The sequence below is a fragment of the Halichoerus grypus genome, chromosome 6 (genome assembly GCF_964656455.1).
Source record: "Halichoerus grypus chromosome 6, mHalGry1.hap1.1, whole genome shotgun sequence".
Lineage (NCBI taxonomy): Eukaryota > Metazoa > Chordata > Mammalia > Carnivora > Phocidae > Halichoerus > Halichoerus grypus.
In genome coordinates, this window is record NC_135717.1 from 154,882,645 (window position 1) to 154,902,947 (window position 20,303).

Genomic DNA, 20,303 nt, shown 5'->3' on the forward strand with positions numbered 1-20,303 from the left:
TCCTGTTGCCCATAATATGTAAGGAAAGAAGAACTTCCCTTGCCCCCATATATTTTCCTTAAGGCCTATAGTTTCCCCATCAGAAGCAAGTTTCCTAAAATCTCTGTTTAAAATGCAAAAGTATTTTGAGAGTTAACACTTCAAGCCACTAGTGTGCATTAATGTCCGGCAGTTAATGTTGAGTGAAATGCTTATTAATTTAGAATATAGTGATAATAAGGATGAAATACAAATGAAGAACTATAATGTAACCCTAATTGTTAAGCACAGCCATCATCTCCATAGTTACAGACCTCAAGGTTCAAATAGAGGGAAGGGAATGGATCATTTGCATGTACTTAATTCTTTTTTTTTTTTAATTTTATTTATTTGAGAGAGAGAGTGAGGGAATGGGAGAGCACAAGCAGGGGGAACGGCAGAGGGAGAGGAAGAAGCAGGCTCCCTGCTGAGCTGGTAGCCCCATGTGGGACCCTGGGATCATGACCTGAGCCCAAGGCAGAGGTTTAACTGACTGAGCCACCCAGGTGCCCCCCATGTACTTGATTCTTAAACTGGTTGTCAGATATTTTCCTAATTTTGATTTGATTGATAAGCTTAGTTTTTTGTTTTTTTTTTTTTGAGGATGGCCAGTGAAACTTACTCATTTTGAGCACAGGTTTTGGAGTCAGAAGGCTGGGATCTGGTCCCTGACACTACAGTTTACTCTGACCTTGGTCCGTAAACTTTGGTTTCTTAAACTGTGAAATGGAGATACTCATAATACCCTAAGTGGTAAAGCTGTTATCATGATTAAATGAGATTATGTTTCAAATGCTTAGGACAATGCCTGGCACATATTAATGACCATTATCATCATTAAGTGGTCGAAATGGAAAACGAGTATAGTCTGATTTGTAATAGTAAGTTTTTGGCTCTACTATTCGCTGGCTCTCTGTCCAAAACCTTCTCTCTATTCTTCTGTCATACGGCAGTGCCAGTGAAGATTCAGGGCAAAAAAAAAGACAAAAAAATGTGCTTAAAGAACTTGCTGATTTTGCCTAAAGATTTTCCATCCCAAGTATTAAAAGTGTCCTTTGGTTTCTCCTTGCTGTATACGAGAAAATATAATGAGAAAATTTCTCATATAAAAATATATGAGAAAATATACAAGAAAATATAAATGAAGATTAAAGGAAAAATTGTTAAATGAAAAGAGATCATTATTGGTAATAATATTGTATTAATAAATATGTAATGAAAAGAGATGACATGACAATTTCATTAAAATATTAAAAAAAAAAAAAAAAGCCCCCAGGAGCGTCGTTTCTCTCTGGGCCGGGTTCTTTCTTCCTTTGCCCTCCAGGGGCCGCTGTGTTTTCCCGAAAGCGCGCTGGACGCCTGGTTGCCGCGAGACCGTCGCCAGGCAACCGCGTGTACACACACTTCTAGCCGGCCGGGGTCTCGTCAATATGGCGGCGCTAGGCACCTCCTCGACCTCTCCCCTCAACCTGTCTCCCACGTCCCTGTCCCCGCCAGGACCGCCGCCGACCCCGCCCCCGACCTCGAACGCACTCTCGAAGTCGCCCGTGGAGTCGAAGGAGAGCTCCCCGAGCCCAGTGCCTCGCTCCGCCTGCCTCGAGAACTCATTGCCCCTCGCCGTGTTTTATGGGCCGCTGGACGCTAAAAACCCACTCCTGGCCTCCTGCGAGAGGGAAATCCGGGAATTACTAGGCTTTATGAAGAGAAAGAAGGCGTTAGCGATAACGGAGGAACAGAAGCATGAATTCCACCGGCTTTGGTAAGCAGAGGCAGGGCGCTGGGGAGGGCGCCGGCCGGAGAAGGGCAACTCCTGGGGCCAGAGGAGATGCCCTTAAGGATGCCCGCGGTAATGCCAGAGCTGGGTGAGCGTTGCGGACCTGGAGGGAAAAACAAAGTTTAAGAAGTGGAGACTCATCGCTTTTACAGTCCTTAATTCCTGGTAAATGTTACACTTTGGCTACCTGCTCGGGTCAAATTAAAAATCAACACAGAAGTGTTTCATAACTCACCATTCCTTCTGAATGTTCCCCAGTCGCTAAGCTACTCCATGCCAATAAATTTTTGACTCGCTCAGGGGCTCAGGGGTTTCACAACTTTCCATGTTGTGGGTAGAATTTTGTGTATGAGGAAAAAGAAATAACTTTGAGGTAGCTTAGGTTCTTGAAAAAGTTGGTTCTTGATGCCACGAAGTACGTGATTCTGTGAACATGTGCACTTTAATTCCCTTTTATACTTTAATTCCTTTTTATGTTGTTGTTAGGGTCACAGTGATTTTTTACTGATTTTGTACTCGTTTTGCATACATGTTTGCCTTTTTGGGAGTTCTATCCCTATGTTACTACTGAGCGACAGACTTCCTATTTTTAAGGTTCTTTCCTGATTATGTTACCATCTTTCTTTCCCAGCCAAAATACCTTGCAAACCGAACAATTACAAATGTAGACAAATGTCAAAGAATACCAGAATAGTGAATAATCTCAACTTTTATTTTTCATTCATGTATTTAATATGAAGAAATAGTTTTAACTTACATTTGTTATTCATTAATGCATTTAACTATTTATTGAACATCTACTATATATCAGGTACCATTCTAGGAACTAGGAAAACACCAAATTAACAAAAGATAGAACAATTTGTACCCTCATGAAGCATATATTTTTTGTTACTACAGACAGCTACTAAACAAGTCAAGAAATCATTTTACAGGGAAAGAAGTGCTAGGGAGAAAATTAGAGCAGAGTGTGGGGATAGAAGATATGGTATGGTGTTGAAATTTAAAATGGGGGTGTCTGGGAGCATGGTCAGATTAAGTCGGGAAAAGTGGCCTTTGAGAAAGATGAGAAAGAGATATAATAGCAAGTGATGAAGATTTCTGTAGGAAGAGTTGGCCACGAGGGAGAATGGCAAGTGTGAGGTTCCCGGGATGGGGTTGAGACTGTGGGAAGAACAGGTTTCTGGTAGGATAGAGGCAGATCAAGAGTTTAGTTTTCTTTTTGTAAAATATATATTTTTTATTTTTAAGTAATCTCTACACCCAGTGTGGGGATCTAACGCACATCCCCAAGATCAAGAGTCACGTGCTCCACCGACTGAACCAGCCAGGCATCCCAAGAATTTAGTTTTAGATATATGAAGATTGAAATGTAATTCAACATCCAAGCAGAGCTATTGCATAGGTAGTTGGTCATTTGAGTCTGGAGGTCAAAAGAGATACACATTTGGGATTCGTTAGTATATTATTGATATTTATTTATTTATTTCTTTAATTTATTTGACAGAGAGAGACACAGCAAGAGAGGGAACACAAGCAGGGGGAGTGGGAGAGGGAGAAGCAGGCTTCCCGCGGAGCAGGGAGCCCGATGCGGGGCTCGATCCCAGGACCCTGGGATCATGACCTGAGCCGAAGGCAGACGCTTAACGACTGAGCCACCCAAGTGCCCCCATATTATTGATATTTAAATCATAACACTTGACTTAATAGCTAAGGGAGTAAGTGTAGATGGAGAAACATTGACAAGTAGAGGAGATAAGAAAGTGGCAGAGACTAAGAAGGAGGGGCCAGGGTGGTAGGGTGAAAACCAGTAAGTGTGTGGTGTGCTGGAAGTCAGGTAGAGAAACCGTTTCAAAGTAGGAAGGAATGATCTATTCACAGTGGCAAATCCTGCTAATGGGCCAAGTAAGATGAGAACCGAGAATTGACCAAGGAAAGTGCATTACTAAGCTATGTATATTTATATTTAAAGCATTTCTGCACTTGTGCCTTAGATAGCACTTTATCTTCCCATTTCCACGACCAGCGCTGTAGTTCAAACCACCAGATTGTGCTTTCCCCACAGCCTCTGGAGTCTCAAATCTATCCTTCACTTTAGCAGTAAGGGTAACCTTTATAAATCAACCACCCACTCTCCTATCTCAAGACTCTCTATCGCTTCCTATTGCTGTTAGAATAAATTTAAGACTCCTTCTGTGCTCCAGGGTCTGAGCATCTGGCCCTGCCTGCCTCTTCCAACTCAGCCCATCCCTCACTTCTCTCTCAGGACTTTCCAGGGAGACAGATCCTATTTTTTTCATCCCAGGGCCTTTATATTTGCTGCCGCCTTTGTCTGAAATGTATCCTCAGCTTTTCAAATAGCTGGCTCCTTCTTTTCTTTCAGGTCTTAGCTCAGTTCTTACCTCTGTAGAGTGTGGCCTTTCCTATTTAATGCAGGTTCAGCCACCCATTTATATTTTTTATTTATTTGTTTTCTTGTGTATTATCTGTTTCCCCCATTAGAATGCAAGCCCCTGCTGACTTTGGATAACATGTCTCTTTTTCATTTTTGTATCTCTAGCAACTAGCCTGGTGGTTGGGATAGAGCGAACTTTCTTCCTTCCTTTCTTTCTTTTTTTGAAGATTCTTATTTCTTTATTTGAGAGAGAGAGAGCATGAGCGGGGGGGGGGGGGGGGGAGGAGGCAGAGAGAGAGAGGGAGAAGCAGACTCCCCGCTGAGCAGAGAGCCTGATGTGGGGCTCGATCCCAGGATCCTGAGATCATGACCTGAGCCGAAGGCAGACGCTTAACTGACTGAGCCACCCAGGTGCCCCTAGAGCAAACTTTCATTGAGTATTTGGTATTGAAAGAATTCAAGGATTATTATCCTTGTATTTTCAATAATAGTTAATGTTATATATGGGAAAGTAGACCTGGGCCAGTTCGTAAGTAGAGTATCTGTTTCATCTTTAAAGAGACTATAAGAGAATCACAAACCTTAACGATTGACACGGACCTTAGCAATCTAACCTCTCACACAATTTAGGTATTTATTTATTTACACAACAACTTTTATTGAATGCGTACTCTGTGCCCAGCATTGCACTAACCAAAGGTTATATAGTGGTGAACAAAATAGATAGGGAATCTGTGCTCATGGAGTTTATAGTCTAGAGAGACAGAGAGAGAGATAAGCTTTCAGTGAGTCATTAAGTCAATATACAAACAACAGGTGCTATGAAGGAAGAAGCTACTGAGCACTTACATGTGCCAGGCATTGTACTAGGGGTTGGGGATCCACCAGTGAATCAGATAAAGAGCCCTGCCTTCCTGGTGCTTATATTCTAGAGGAGGAGGTAGGCAATAAACATATTAAATAAATTCATTTTATGGTAACCTAGAAAGTGACAAATGCTAGGGAGAAGACTAAAGAGAGGAAGGGTTATGGAGTGGGAGAGAGGAGATTGCAATTTTCAGTAATGTGGTCACAATAGGTGACACTTGAGCAGCGGCTTAAAGAGAACATAGCACGGACCTACTTTCAAGCTAATGGTGAGGGAGGTGACATTAAGCTGAGATTAGAAGGATACCAGGCAAGGAGAGAGGATAAACAGAGGGAACAAGCATGTGGGAAGATCTTGGCAGGAAAGAGCCAGAGACTTGGGAGGAATGTACAGAAGCCCGTTAAGCATAGCTTAGTGAGTGTGGGTGCAGTGGTGTGAGGTGAGATTAGAGACATAGGTAGGGCTATGGAAGGTTTTAGAGGCCTTTTACACAGTTTGCCTTTATTCCAAATGCAGTGGGAAAGCATTGGGTAGTTTTGGGCAAGGGATTAACCTTATTTAATATTATATATACATATTTATATAATCTTGTCCAAGTGGAGTAAGAATGACAATGTGGTGGCCAGTTAAGAATACAGGAGGTAGGATTTGCTTTTATAACGTATTTGAGAGATGGTTATTTTTTAAAATCAAAAATTTTTTTGTAACTATAGGAATTTACGTAAGCATAAACATTCACAGGATCTAAAATATAGAGTTTGATCATATTGGCAATGTTATTAAATTCGGAATATGATAGATTTTTTTAAAGGTATGCTTTTGTTATAACCACATGAGATTTAGATATCGTTTATATAGTTACAATTTTCTATTTTAGAGAATTCTAACTATCCAGCAGCAGCTATAATAAGTCAGCAATCCAAAGGGTATTAACGTTTTCTTAAATGATGCACATTATATAGTGTATGTTATATTTTCCTTGTTTAATCATTATGTAAGTCATTCCCAGTGAGCAGTCTTAACTTGAACTTAAAGTTCACTTAAAAAAAATTATCTCATTATATAACCTTGATTGATTTAACAAAGCTGGTATTTTTCTTTTATGAGTAATAAACATAGTCATCATTATCTCATCTTTAAGGTTTGAAAGAATTAAGTCTTTTGTCTACATAATTTAAGAATTCTAGCAAGACTTGCTGACTTTTTGGGATTCATTATATTTATTCTAATACTGTGACATTTCATGAAAGCAGCAAATGAGAGTGAAAAGGTTAAGAAAAACAAAAAACAAAAAAACCTAAACCAAAAAACCTCTTCCTTTTAAAATTTCTATGGCTGTATTTCCCACACAATTTTTTGGGCATGGTTATTTACTACTTGGTACATGTATATATTTTCGTATCCTAAAGTATTACTCATCAGTCGAAGAAGGCAAGAATATCCAGTCCCCTACCCCTCCCTTGTAACTAAATATCATTTAATTATTTGAATGAATTAAAAAAAATTATTTGAATGAATCAATCGACATGTTTCTGTTGAGGTTGTTCTGATAATACCCCAACATATACATCATAAGTACTAGAGCTATCTTCAGTCCCTAAGTTTACATTCCTACCTGTATTAGTCAATTTGGGCTATTAGTTACTAATTAGTAATTATAAATTAGTCAGTTTGGGCTGTCATAACAAAACACCATAGTCTGGGTGGCTTAAATAACAGAAATTTATTTTCTCACAGTTCTGGAGACTAGAAGTCCCAGATCAAGTTCTTGCAGGGTCAGTTTCTGGTGAAAGCACTCTTCCTGGCTTGTAGAGGACCACTTGGTCTTCACATAGCCTTGCCTCTGAGCAAGTACAAAGAAAGAGAGAGAGAAAGAAAGTTCTCTGGTGTTCTTCTTAGATGGGCATTAATGCCATCAGACCAGGGCCCCACCCTTATGACCTCATTTAACCTTAATTATTTCCTTAGAGTACCCTTTTCCAAATACAGCCACACTGTGGGTTAGGACTTCAACCGAAAAATTTCAAGGGGACACACTCATTCAGTACATAACACTGTCCTCATCTAGAAATTTATGAAATAGGCTTGGACAACTGTTAAGGGAAATTTGGAGTTTTCCTAGAGGCATTTATAATTTCTGAGAGAGAGGGAAGGAGTAAATGTTAACTAAATGAATGAACAAAATAAGCAGTGATCTGCTACCCTTTGAAACTAATTAGAAACCATGTTGAGAATACTGTATGTTTTATTTTTGTTTACTTGGTGGAAAGAAACAGAAACCTAATGGACTGACTGGATAGTGAAATCCCTGAACTCTTTATAGAAAAAAATAAAATAAGAACAAGGAATTTTTTTCCTAGTCATTTATGTATTTATTCATTCTTTCAACAAATAATTATTGAGAACATGTATATACTAGATATTCACTACTCTTGAGGCTGGGCAATGAATAACATAGTCCAAGTCCTTGCCCTCAGATAGTTTACATTCCAGAGGGCAGGCAGGCCCAGTAATATACTAGTTAAGATCATGGATGCACTGAGCCTCCATGTCATCAACTATACACCTGGGAAATTGATACTACCTATCTCAGGGTTGTTGTGGAAATGAAATGAAAACAAAAATGCATGTGGCGTAAGACCCAGAATAGCCAACGCAATATTGGAGGAGAACAAATTTGGAAGACTGACTTCGAGACTTCCTCTAAAGCTACAGTAATCAAGACAGTGTGGTATCAGTGAAAGAATGAGCAAATACATCAATGGGACCGAACAGAGAGCCCAGAAATAGACCCACATCGATGTAATCAACTCATCTTTGACAAAGGAGGAAAGGCAATACAATGGAGCAAAGATAGTCTTCTTAACAAATGGTGCTGGGACAACTGGACATCCACGTGCAAAACAATCTCAGCACAGACCTTACACCCTTCACAAAAATTAACTCAAAATGGATCGCAAACCTAAATGTAAAATTCTATGGAACTCCTAAAAGATAACATAGGAGAAATCTAGATGACTTTGGGTTTGACAATGACTTTTTCGATATGACACCAAAGCCACAGTCCAGGAGAAAAGAATTGATAAGCAGGACTTCATTCAAATTAAAAGTCTCTGCTTTGTGAAAGACACCATCAAGAAAATGAAAAGACAAGCCATAGACTGGGAGAAAATATTTGCCAAAGACATATCTGATAAAGGACCGTTACCCAAAATATACAAAGAACTCTTTCAACAGTAAGAAAACAAACAACCTGATTTAAAAAAATGGGTCAAAGACTTTAACAGACACCTCATCAAAGAAGATAATCCAAGTGGCAAATAAACATATGAAAAGATGCTCCCCAACATATATCATTAAGAAGATGAAAATTAAAACAATGAGATACCATTACACACCTATTGGAATGGCCCAAATCCAGAGCACTGACATCACCAAATGAAGGGAGGATGTGGAGCAACAGGGAGTCCTCATTCATTGCTGGTGGGATGCAAACTGGTACGACCACTTTGGAAGACAGTTTGGTGGTTTCTTACAAAACTAAGCATACTCTTTTTTTTTTTTAAGAGTTTTATTTTTTTTTTTTTTAAAGATTTTATTTATTTGTCAGAGAGAGAGAGCACAGGCAGGGCGAGTAGCAGGCAGAGGGAGAAGCAGGCTCCCTGCTGAGTAGGGAGCCCCGATGTGGGCCTCAATCCCAGGACCCCGGGATCATGACCTGAGCTGAAGGCAGATGCTTAATCAACTGAGCCACCCAGGCATCCCAACTAAGCATACTCTTACCATACAATCCAGTAATCATACTTTTTGGTATTTACCCAAAGGAGTTGAAAACTTATGCCTATACAAAAATCTGCACATGGATGTTGATAGCGGCTTTACTCCAGTTGCCACAACTTGAAAGCAAACAAGATACCCTTCAGTAAGTGAAGGGATAAATAAAATGTGGTATATGTAGGCAAGGGAATATTATTAAGCATTAAAAGGAAAGGAGCTATCAAGCCATGAAAAAACACGGAGAAATGTTAAATGCCTATTACTAAGTGAAAGAAGCCAGTGTGAAAAGGCTACATCCTGTATGTTCCAACTACATGGCATTTTGAAAAAGGCAAAAACTATGGGGATAATAAAAAGATCAGTGGTTGCCTGGGGTTAAGGGAGAGAGAGGGATGTGTAGGCAGAGCACAGAAGATTTTTAGGGCAGTGAAACTACTTTGTGTGATATAGCATAATGATGGGTTCCCATCGTTATACATTTTTCCAGACCCATAGGATGTATAACATTAAGAGTAAACCCTAAAATAAACTGTAGATACTGGGTGATAATGATGTGTCAATGTAGGTTCATGAGTTGTAACAAATATACCACTCTGGTGGGGGATGTTGATAAGGGGGTGGGGGAAAGGCTGTGCATTTGTGTGGGGCATGCAGTATATGGGGAATCTCCATACCTTTTGCTCAATTTTTCTGTGAACCTAAAACTACTCTAAAAAGTAAAATCTGTTTTAAAAAATGAATATAAGGAAATTTGATCAGGGGCACCTGGGTGGCTCAGTCGTTAAGCATCTGCCTTCGGCTTAGGTCATGATCCCCGGGTCCTGGGATGGAGCAGGGCTCCCTGCTCAGGGCGGGGAGTCTGCTTTTCCCTCTCCCTCTGCCCCTCCTCCTGCTTGTGCTCTCTTGCTCACTCTCTCTCTCAAATGAATAAGTAAAATCTTTAAAAAAAAAAAAAAAAGAGCTTCGATCAGTGTTTGGCATAAAGGAAGCAATAATTTTCAGTATTTAGTAGTAATTAGATGTTGACAGTAAGGCACATTGGAAAGACAGCACAAAATAAGTTTTTAAGGATTGTTTGCTAATTAATTGAGGTTTCTTGCTGCCTTTGAAGATATAATTTTATTTTATGACTTTTACAGCGCCACCTCTTTGTTTAATATCTGGACCAAATATGCCCCCCGGCTGCCAGCTGCCTATTACAATGAAAAGCTTCTGAAGGTTGGCGATAGCCTTTGTGAAATGAAAGTAAGTGCCTCTGGAATAAAAAGGGCCTACATGAAGCTGACTTGGCTAATTATTATTTGGTTTGATACCATTCCTATTTTACATGATTTGATTTTTTTCTTAGAAAAATATGAATGAATGCTACAAATGTTAATGAGGCACCATAACCAAAAAAGTGTTTGTTTTTTAATTTTGTAGTTCAGATTCTCCAGAGGTGAGCGATTCCTGAACGGAAAGACAACCGGCTGGGGTTGGGCAGGCTCACAGCCCCTAGTTAACGGAGGGTGTGGTAGGTGCCCAACAGGAAATGCTGAGTCATCATGTTCCTACCTCGTACAAAGGAGCCCAGACACCACTTCCTGTTGTTTTTCACATGGCTGACCTTGCCCAGTGACAACTTTCATGGGTTCCTGGCCTTGCTGCTATGTTGTCTGGTTCCCAGTGCCCTGTTTTAATGACTTTCAACTCCTTAATGTTTTGCCATATGTAATTATAGCAGTCATTCCTTACGTGCCCTGTTTCTTGCTTAGTATTGTAGTCCAGACTGAGCTTGTGCCAGATTTCTAGTTCCTGTCAGTGCCCAGGTCTTGGATTGCTGTGGACTTGTGGACTTGGTTCAGTAAGACCACACCATAGCTGGGTTTTCGGTTAACAGTAATGTAAGTTTTTCCCTTAAGCTCTGGCATAGGCCCAAATTATTCCGAGTTAAATATGAATGTTTGACACATCTAGAATCCTTGGACTGAAAGTTTTTTTTATCCAAACGGTTTTTAGGCCATTTTCAATGTTTTCTTGATTTTCAGTTTTTCAGCTTCATTTTCCTCCTCCATTTCTATTTTCTGGACTTGAATTTATTTTTCTTTTCTTTTTTGGGGGGTATGGCTTGAGGGGGAAATTTACCAAATGGAGGATGAGATGTCGAGGAAATTTCAAAGGAGGACGATCTATTGTCTGCTGCCAAAATTAGAGCATCAGCTTAGCTTCATGTAATTGGACCATAGTTCTTAGAAACTTAAAAATAAAGAAAAACTATAGAAAAAAAGTTTCTCTATAGGAAAACTACAGAAAACAAACAAAAAAACTGATGGACAAGATCCAACTTGTGAGCTATATTCATGTGAAGTGGAATAACTGTTTTGACAAGCATTAGAAGAATGTCCCATCTGTTTTTATGCTTGTCCTCAATATAAGAGGCTGGTGATACACAGCACAGTTTGGTGTTGTTTGTGGAGTATTCAGGTGGGTGGAGCAGATACTGGTGGAGGGAGGAGGGAAGAGCATGTTAGAAGTTGATAAAGCAAGTTCGAGCTGGGTAGTGGCTAAGGATTTAGAATATTTCAGATAGAAAGGCCCAGATAGGATATTTTAAAATTTACTTAAAGGAACAAAGAAAACATTTTTAATCTACTTTTCATTGATGAGAAAGTGGGCTAATAAAGGTATTTAGACTCCTGAAAATGAACTTGAGTTGTTCCTTTGGTTCTAGAATCTCTTTAGTTTTATTTAATTCCAGCAAAGATCATTTTGTTGGAATAGTCTTGTTTTGAACCTAGATTTGAATTTATCATATGAACCAAGTTAGAAAGGAAAAGATTCAGAATCAACTAGTGAAAAGTAACAAACCAGTCAGTAGAAATAGAAACAAAAGTTTGACTGTGGATGCCTTCCAAGGGCCTAGGTAACCCTATAGGCAGGTGAACCTATAGTAGTTGCTTTCCCTGGAGACAGTTGTAGGGGAGGAAACTGACGAAGGGGTGCAGTTGACTCATGTCCACAGCCCTGCTCACCTCCCCTGCCCTGAAACTCCAGGTCAGCTGGGCCCTGTGCACTGCAGAAATGAGCCCTGATTTTGTAATGGAAACATAAGCATGAATTAGGACTAACAGGAATCCTAACTAACAATAGCTCAGGCTTTTTTTATTTGTCCTGATGCAGCTTCAGAGACTGTTGACAGATGAGAGAGAGAGAGAGAGAGAGCGCCTTTCCTCTCCTCTCCCTTCCTGCCTTCTTTCTTCTTTCTCTCTCTCCCTCCTTCCTCCTTTTCTCCCTCCTTTTCTCTTCTCCCTCCCTGCCTCCCACCCTTCCTCCCTCCCCTACCCCGCCTTTCTTTCTTTTTTGGAACTTAGGAGGTATCAGAGAAGCAAGGCTAGTTATGCAACTCATCTGCCTCTCTGAGTAGGTGGATTACCATGACATGGTGATGATGAATTTTTTGGATTTTGAGTATATATAGGTATTACCACACACACCCTGGTGAATATTCTCATTATTATGTCATCATTATTCACACCCTGGTGAATATTCTCATCTTTGAGATCGTGTTGGTCTCATCTCACAGTAGGCTTGTTGGGAGGAGAATTAATGCAATAATGCACACGAAGCGCCCAGTGCGGTGTCTGTCACACAATATGTGTTCAGAAATGCTAGTGGTAATGGTAGTAATAATGTAATGGTGGTAGTAAAAGAGTGTTATAGTAATAATCAACATTGATACTATTAAGAATAATTTGATTATTACTGGATTTTAATAATGATAAGCAAAATGATACTTTGAAACTTTCATCAAGTCCTTTTTTTATTTCAGGAATATAAATTGGCGCTTTTACAGTGCTATGGAAGGTATCTTCAGCAGTTCACTATCAACTTTGATGAGAACAAAGCAGACGTGAATCAGTTCAAAACGGCCTTTTTCCCAAAAGGCTTTGGAGACAAAACTGCAGCACATACAGTAAGATGAAAGCAGTAGCTATTTTAGCCACAATTTATGATTAGCCATGCAATGTATTCTTTAGTTGACAGCTTCTAAATGTCTTTCATTTGCTTAGCATGGCATTTGCTTGTGTGCTGTAAGTTGCTTAATAAATGTTTTCTGTGATGGATAAGAAAGTGCACTTATTAAACTTTGTAAAGATGTTTTGGAGATTGTGTCATAATAATCACTCATTCTTCCAGCAGATGGTTATTATTAATATAATAACTAATATTTGTAGAGTGCTTTTAGTTTACAAAGTGCTTTGGAAAACATATTTGATCCTCAATAACCTTATGAATTAGAAACTATTATTACCCTTATTTCACAAAAGAGAGAAAGAAAGCTAACGGCACAGTTAGTTAACTAGTGTCTCAGGAGATCAAACATAGATCTTTTAATACAAAAAAATGTGATGCTTTATTTCTAATATACCAGTATTATTTTTATGTTAATTGCTACCATTGATTCACTGGACGAGGGGTTACCAGGTGCTATACTCTTCCGTATGCATTATATGAATTGTCTTCTTGTAGCTTGATTACAGTCCTAGAAGGTGGGTACTGTAATGCCTCTTTTACAGATGAGGAGACAGAGACTAAGAAATAAAGCAATGGGGGCGCCTGGGTGGCTCGGTCATTAAGCGTCTACCTTCAGCTCAGGTCATGGTCCCAGGGTCCTGGGATCGAGCCCCACATCGGGCTCCCTGCTCAGCGGGAAGCCTGCTTCTACCTCTCCCACTCCCCCTGCTTGTGTTGCTGCTTTCGCTGTGTCTCTCTCTGTCAAATAAATAAATAAAATCTTAAAAAAAAAAAAAAAAAAAAAAAAAAAAAGATAAAAAGAAATAAAGCAATGGGCAGAGTTGGTGTTTGAGCCCGAATCAGTCTGATTCCAAAGCTATGTTATTCCAAACTTGGCGATTATTCAAGGCTTTGGAAACAACATACAGTTTACTAGCAGAAAATCACAAGACATGTTTGGGGCATATTAAGCAGTTCAATTTGGCTGTACCATAAGTATGTGAATAAGAATACCAGGCAATATAAATTGGCATCCCACTGGGAAGAGTACTGAATGAAAAGCTTAGGAGTTTAGACTTTTAAGTCCCCTCCTGTGCCACCCTGGTCCACGGCCCTATCTTTTTTTCTTGTACTGTTGTGTGATTCTGCTTCCACCCAGCCTCTCTGGCTTAGTACCGGTGCACTGGTGAGCTCCTTCTAGAAAGCTCGTATCCTAGATATCTGTGTGGATCATCCATCCCTTCCTTCAGGTCTCTTACACTTCATGCTTTATTTTTCTTTATATTACTTATTATCATCAGATACATATTTATTTGCTTATGTTTTTATTGCCTATCTCCCCTTCTAGAATATGAGCTTCATGAGGACAGGCACTGCTCTAATCTCTAACCTCTAGTGCCTAGAACAGTGAATCAGTTCAAAACTGCCTTTTTCCCAAAGGCTTTGGAGACAAAACTGCAGCACATACAGTAAGATGAAAGCAGTAGCTATTTTAGCTACAGCTTATGATTAGCCATGCAATGTATTCTTTAGTTGACAGCTTCTAAATGTCTTTCATTTGCTTAGCATGGCATTTGCTTGTGTGCTGTAAGTTGCTTAATAAATGTTTTCCGTGTTGGATAAGAAAGTGCACTTATTAAACTTTGTAAAGATGTTTTGGAGATTGTGTCACAATAATCATGTAATAGATATAATAGTGTGTAATAGATGCTCAATAAAGCTTCACTAAGTGAATGAATAAATTAAGTGATATAGTCAGAATTATTAATCTAGAAGCACTACACTGAATAGATTAGAAGGACAAAGACTAGAGGCAGATGGTAAAGCAATGAAGCCAATGTAAGGGTATGCTAGCAGGACTGTTGTGAAGGGCATGAAAAACTATGAAGAATTTGGTTCTTTACACGCTAAGTTTGAGGTTCTGGCACACTGTGTTTCTCAATAAATATGTATAAAGTAAGTGACTAAGAGAATGAATGGATTGAAAATGTAGTCCAGTAGGAACTGGACAATGAAGACCTCAGAGGTCTTGAGAAGTTTTGTTAGAGAAATAGATTTTGGAGTTAAATGCATAAAAATCATAGATGAAGCAGTAATGTAGAATTTACTGTCAAAATATTTGTTTGCAAAGAAACTCAGTTATTTCATGATCCCCCTTGTATGGACTGTAGGAGGCATTGTGGCAGAGCTGGTAAGGATCTGGTCTCTAGAGCCAGCCTGCCTGGGTGCAAAGAGCTGCTGTGCCACTTCCTAAAGATGGGACACCAGAGAAGTCATGTAATTTCTTTGTGTCTTAGTTTCCTCATCTGTAAAACCGAAAGAATTATAAGACTTACCTCAAAGGATTGTTTTAGGATTGCTGAGATAATAAAAGACTTAGAATAGGGCCAGACACTAAAAAAATATGATGCTAGGAATAGTATACATGTATCCCAGTGGGAAATCCCATGTGGTCGAGGAAGGCCCATTTGTGCTATTGTGTGTGCACTCCCACAGCTTTAGCAGTAGTGATGATTCTCTAGCCAAAATCTCTCTTCTGAGATTTATGTCACGACCATCTCACACTCCACATATCCTAAACTGAACTCATTCCCTTTCCTCCATAATTGGCACCAACTACTCACCCAACTACTCTAGACCGCTTTCTCTCTCTTACCTCCCACATCTAAATCCCATGGACTTGTGAGGCGCCTGGGTCACTCAGTCAGTCAAGTGTCTGCCTTCTGCTCAGGTCATGATCCCAGGGTCCTGGGATCAAGCCCCACATCGGGCTCCCTGCTCAGCAGGGAGTCTGATTCTCCCTCTGCCCCTTCCCCGACTCATGCTCTCTCTCTCTCTCACTCACTTTCTCTCTCTCAAATCAATAAAATATTAAAAAAAATTATAAAACCCATTGAATCAGACAAAACTTAAATTTTTCCTTTTGCGGTGTGCCTGCGTGGCAAAGTTGGTTGGGCATCTGACTCTTGGTTTCTGCTGGGGTTATGGTCGCCAGTCCTGGGATTGAGCTCCACATCAGGCTCTGCACTCAGTGTGGGGTCTGCTTAGGATTCTTCCTCTCCCTCTGCCCCTCCCCCACCCCCTTTTTTTTTTTTTTAAAGATTTTATTTGAAAGAGAGAGAAGGAGAGATAGTGAGAGAGTACAAGCCAGGAGGAGAGGGAAAAGCAGGCTCCCTGCTGAGCAAGGAGCCTGATGCGGGGCTTGATCCCAGGACCCTGGGATCATGACCTGAGCCGAAGGCAGATGCGTAATGACTGAGCCACCCAGGTGCCCCTTGAGCATGCACACATGTGCTCATGCTCTCTCAAATAAAATCTTAAAAAAAAAACTTTTCTTCCTCTTCATCCCTGATTCCATCACCCATTTCAGGATCCTGGTATCTCTGGACTACCTCAAAGGCCTTTGATCTCTCCTAGTTTCCCTGCTTGTAGCTTTGTGCCCATCCTCTGCTTTTCATCTTCCACACTTCTGTCAGAATTAACTTCTAAACTTCTGAATTATAAATCAAATCATTTTATTCCACTGCCCTTTGACTTTCTCCTTTGGCTCAAGTCCGTATTTCTTGGAATGATATGGAATGCACTCCATGTTCTGACCATGTACCACCTTAATAGCCTAATCTCTCTCTCTCTTTTTAAAGATTTTATTTTTAAGTAATCTCTACACCTACGTGGGGCTCAAACTCGATGACCCTGAGATCAGGAGTGGCATGCTCCACCAACTGAGCCAGCTGGGAGCCCCAAAGCTGATTTTTTGTAGTAATCTCTACACCTAACATGGGGCTGAACTCATGACTCCAAGATCAATAGTTGAATGCTCTTCCAACTGAGCCAGCCAGGCACCCCTAGTCTCTTTATTTTAAGCCTTTTTACCCAAACTTATAAAGGACTTTCAATTCAGTGACCACAGCAGCCACTTTAAGCATTCCTAACATTGCCTGTGCCTGGAATGCTTTTCCTTCTGCCTAAGAGCAGGGACCACATCTTCTTCATCCTTGAGTTCCCTATTGCTTAGCAGAGTGTGACAAATAGAGGTGCACAACAAACATTTACTGAATGAATTATGTAAATGGTAATAATTGCATCCAGATTAAGAAGTTAAAATACTACGAGGAGGGTTTACAAAATGTGATTCAATTCTATATTGTTGGAAATAGAATTTGTACCTTTTTTGGCTTTTGAAATTTTTATGACTAAGGACAAGTAAGCCTAACTAAATGGATGCTTTGAAGAAACCTATTTTTACCACATTTCTTTCCGTATGTCTTAGTCCTTGAGGGCTGTTATAACAAAAATCCATAGACTGGATGGTCTAAATAACACTTATTTCTCTCAGTTCCGGAGGCTGGGAACCACAAGGTTAAGGTGCTAGAAGGTTTGGTGTCTGGTGAGGGCCCACTTCCTGGTTCGTAGATGGCTCTCCTCTCTCTGTGTCCTCACATGGTAGAAGGCAGTAGGGAGCTCTTTGGGGTTCTCTTTTATGAGGGCACTAATCTCGTTCATGAAAGCTCCACCTTCATGACAGTCTCTTCCTAAAGACCTCACATCCAAATACCATCACACTAGGGATTAGGTTTCAGTATATTCAGTTGGTGGGGGACACAAACATTCAGTCTATAGCAGTATATAAGCTGTTTAAACAGAATCATTTCTATTTTATTTTTTCACATTTTAAGAAATGCTTTTCTAGGTTGCATGAACCTTATTTATATTCTTATTTATATTTTCCCTATGTTTCAGTTTCACGCTTTAAGTGGCAAAAATATTTGCAACTATGAGCTGGTCTGTGCCAATGACGTGAACCTGAAGAATGAAGACTCTGTGAGCCAATGTCTGCACATTCTGTCGTCCTTAAGACTCATCATGCAGGTGGCTTTGCCACAGGGACACCTCTGCTGGATTGTCTTTAACGGTACGTGACAGTGTCCTCCGTTTCTCGTCATGGCTTTCAGGAGGTTATTTAAATGCCAAGTTTGATCGTAATTTGATTGACTATCTTGGCTAAATGGGTGATGGGTACTAAGGAAGGCACTTGTGTTGAGCACTGGGTGTTACATGTAAGTGATGAATCACTAAATTCTACTCCTGAAACTAATATTACACCGTATGTTAACTAACTAGAATGCAAATAAAAATTAAAAAAAAAAAACCAAAAAACCAAATGACATATCCAAATTCTAAAAAATGTCTTCAAATATAAATAAATAATTTCTTTTAAAAAACCCCATTCATTTCATAATAGGATGATTATGGGGATTTTGTTTTTGTCTTTTTTATATTTTTGTTTGTCCTCATAAGCAGGAAAAGCATGTCTTTGGGCTTCCTGCTCAAGGGAGGCTCAGAGCCTGTGGGGATAGTCAGTTTCAGGTATGAAGAAGTAGGGGCCGTGGTTAATAAGTGAGTATAGGTGGAAAAGGATCAAAGGACTGCTGCAGGTTAGATTGGTTCTAAGCATCATCCATTTATTGGTCCTTTCCTCAAATACTTTGTCCAGTGACTATTGCTTTCTACCTATCAACCTTCTCCTCCTACTTGCTTTTGAGAGAGGAGCTTTGAGAATGTATGTGTATGTATGTGTGTGTAGTGTATTTATATACATATCTACATTATATAGATACAGATATACATATATGCATTATATTGGTCTTGTGAAATGAATCATATTTATCAAAATACTGCATCAGCTTTTCTCTTTAAGGAGTTACAACTTAAATTCAATTGAAATTCTTTTTAAAGTTATAGTCAGTCACCTACTATATTGATCTCTGGATAATTTCTTAAAAGGAAAATGACAGCGTGTTCTATGTGTGTAAGACCAGGACAAAATAACCTGAAAGAAAACGTATTGGATTTTCCCTCATCCATGGCAACTGAAAGTACATTTCCTAGCCTTTTCCCTCCTCCTCCTCCCCAAGTAATTTTTTTTGACATTTTGATTGAAATTGGACCTTACATTTGCTGCCTGAGATGAGGCTGATTTTGGAAGAAATTTTCAGTCCAGTGACTATTAAGCTTTTTTGCCTGATCATCCTCAAGAAGATCTGTGATTCCCTGAGTAGCCATTGCCGTCCTTCCCCCTGAGTTGCTCACATATCTTGGCAGGGACTGAGCAGGACCAGAGGTTCTGTGCTCAGGAAGGAGTGGTAGGCCTGAGGGTTGGGGCCTGCAGTTGGGCCTTGCTTGAGAGGTGGAATAATTCCCTGTCTGGGTCTATTTAAGATCACATGCGAGAAATCCCAATATTCTAAAAACAAAACAAAACACCAATTTCTGTATCTTCTATATACCTTTATTTGGTGTGTGCTTTTTTATAATATGGTCATGCTCTGGATTTTATTCTGTTTCCTAAATATTTTTTTACTCAATACCATGGTTTTAGAACAGAACGAGGTTCCTATATGTAAATCTAGTTCGTTAATTCTGCCTCTTGAATTGTATTCCAGATATCCATACACCCCTCGAGATGGGCACCTGGCTTGCCCTACCTCTATAATTGCACAAATGATTCTGTGATGAATATTCTTATGTGTGTCCTTTTATAATCCTGTGTTAGAGTTTTCTGGGATTTATGTCCAGGAGTAGGATTGCTGGGTTGTGGAAGATGCATATACTTAGTTTTGCTAATTACTGTCCCTGTTTTAAGGAAGTCATCTCAAAGTTATCAAGTGCCAGACATTGTTCTAAGTGCTAGGGACACAGGAGTGGACAATAGACAAAAACTCTGTTCTCATGCTTACATAATGCTTCAGGGAGATGATAAACAAACAAAAATTAAATGGTATGTCAGATAGCGATGAGTACTACGGAGAAAAATAAAGCTAAGAAGGGGATAGGGAGAGCTGAGGTTGGGCTGGGGCTGAGCTGCTATTTTAAACAGAATGGTCAGGGAAGGCCTCACTGAGATGACACTTGAGTAAACACCTGACTGAGACATCTGGATATTTCGGGGGAGGGCATTCCGACTGGGGGATTAACAAATGCAAAGACCTTGTAGTTTTTAAAGTTTGGCGTTTGAATAATGAAAAATAAATTGACCTACAGTCAATTTATCAAAAAGCATTTCACCTTTTCTGTTAGACATTAATACCGATTCTCTTTACTTTTAACTGACTCTTACAAATACACTCTCTTGGTTTCTTAAGATAGTTAACCAGTTTTGGTTCTTTCACAAACTAACTGGGTGTATGACTATTACATAATACCATACTTCACAACCAACCTGAACCCAACTCATTCAACCCTCACATAGCTGGATTATTTTGGTGGTGGCCATCTTTGATGAAAAGGAGTCGCATGACAAGGCAATATACTCGTATTAGGGATTCGGTTAAAAATAAAACAAAACAAACTTCCAGAGATATCCCGAGATTGTAAAGATTCAACCTGTGTTCCATTTTATGTCATTGACTCTCTCTGTCAGGCTTCTGCAGTGGGAATTTGTGGGCCATGCCAAGATCCTGAGCCATCAAAGAAAGATT

General features: G+C 39.7%; 1 protein-coding gene across 1 annotated transcript in view; it reads left to right on the plus strand.

Moving 5' to 3' along the window:
* Nucleotides 1-1,276: 1,276 nt before the first annotated feature.
* The window catches only part of CFAP54 (cilia and flagella associated protein 54), a 291,059-nt gene continuing 272,032 nt past the window's right edge, over nucleotides 1,277-20,303 (plus strand). The window contains exons 1-4 of the mRNA XM_078076438.1: nucleotides 1,277-1,777; nucleotides 9,972-10,077; nucleotides 12,641-12,784; nucleotides 17,566-17,737. Of these exons, the coding sequence (XP_077932564.1) occupies nucleotides 1,449-1,777; nucleotides 9,972-10,077; nucleotides 12,641-12,784; nucleotides 17,566-17,737 (751 nt within the window). The 5' untranslated portion in view covers nucleotides 1,277-1,448. The remainder of the gene's footprint in view (nucleotides 1,778-9,971; nucleotides 10,078-12,640; nucleotides 12,785-17,565; nucleotides 17,738-20,303) is intronic.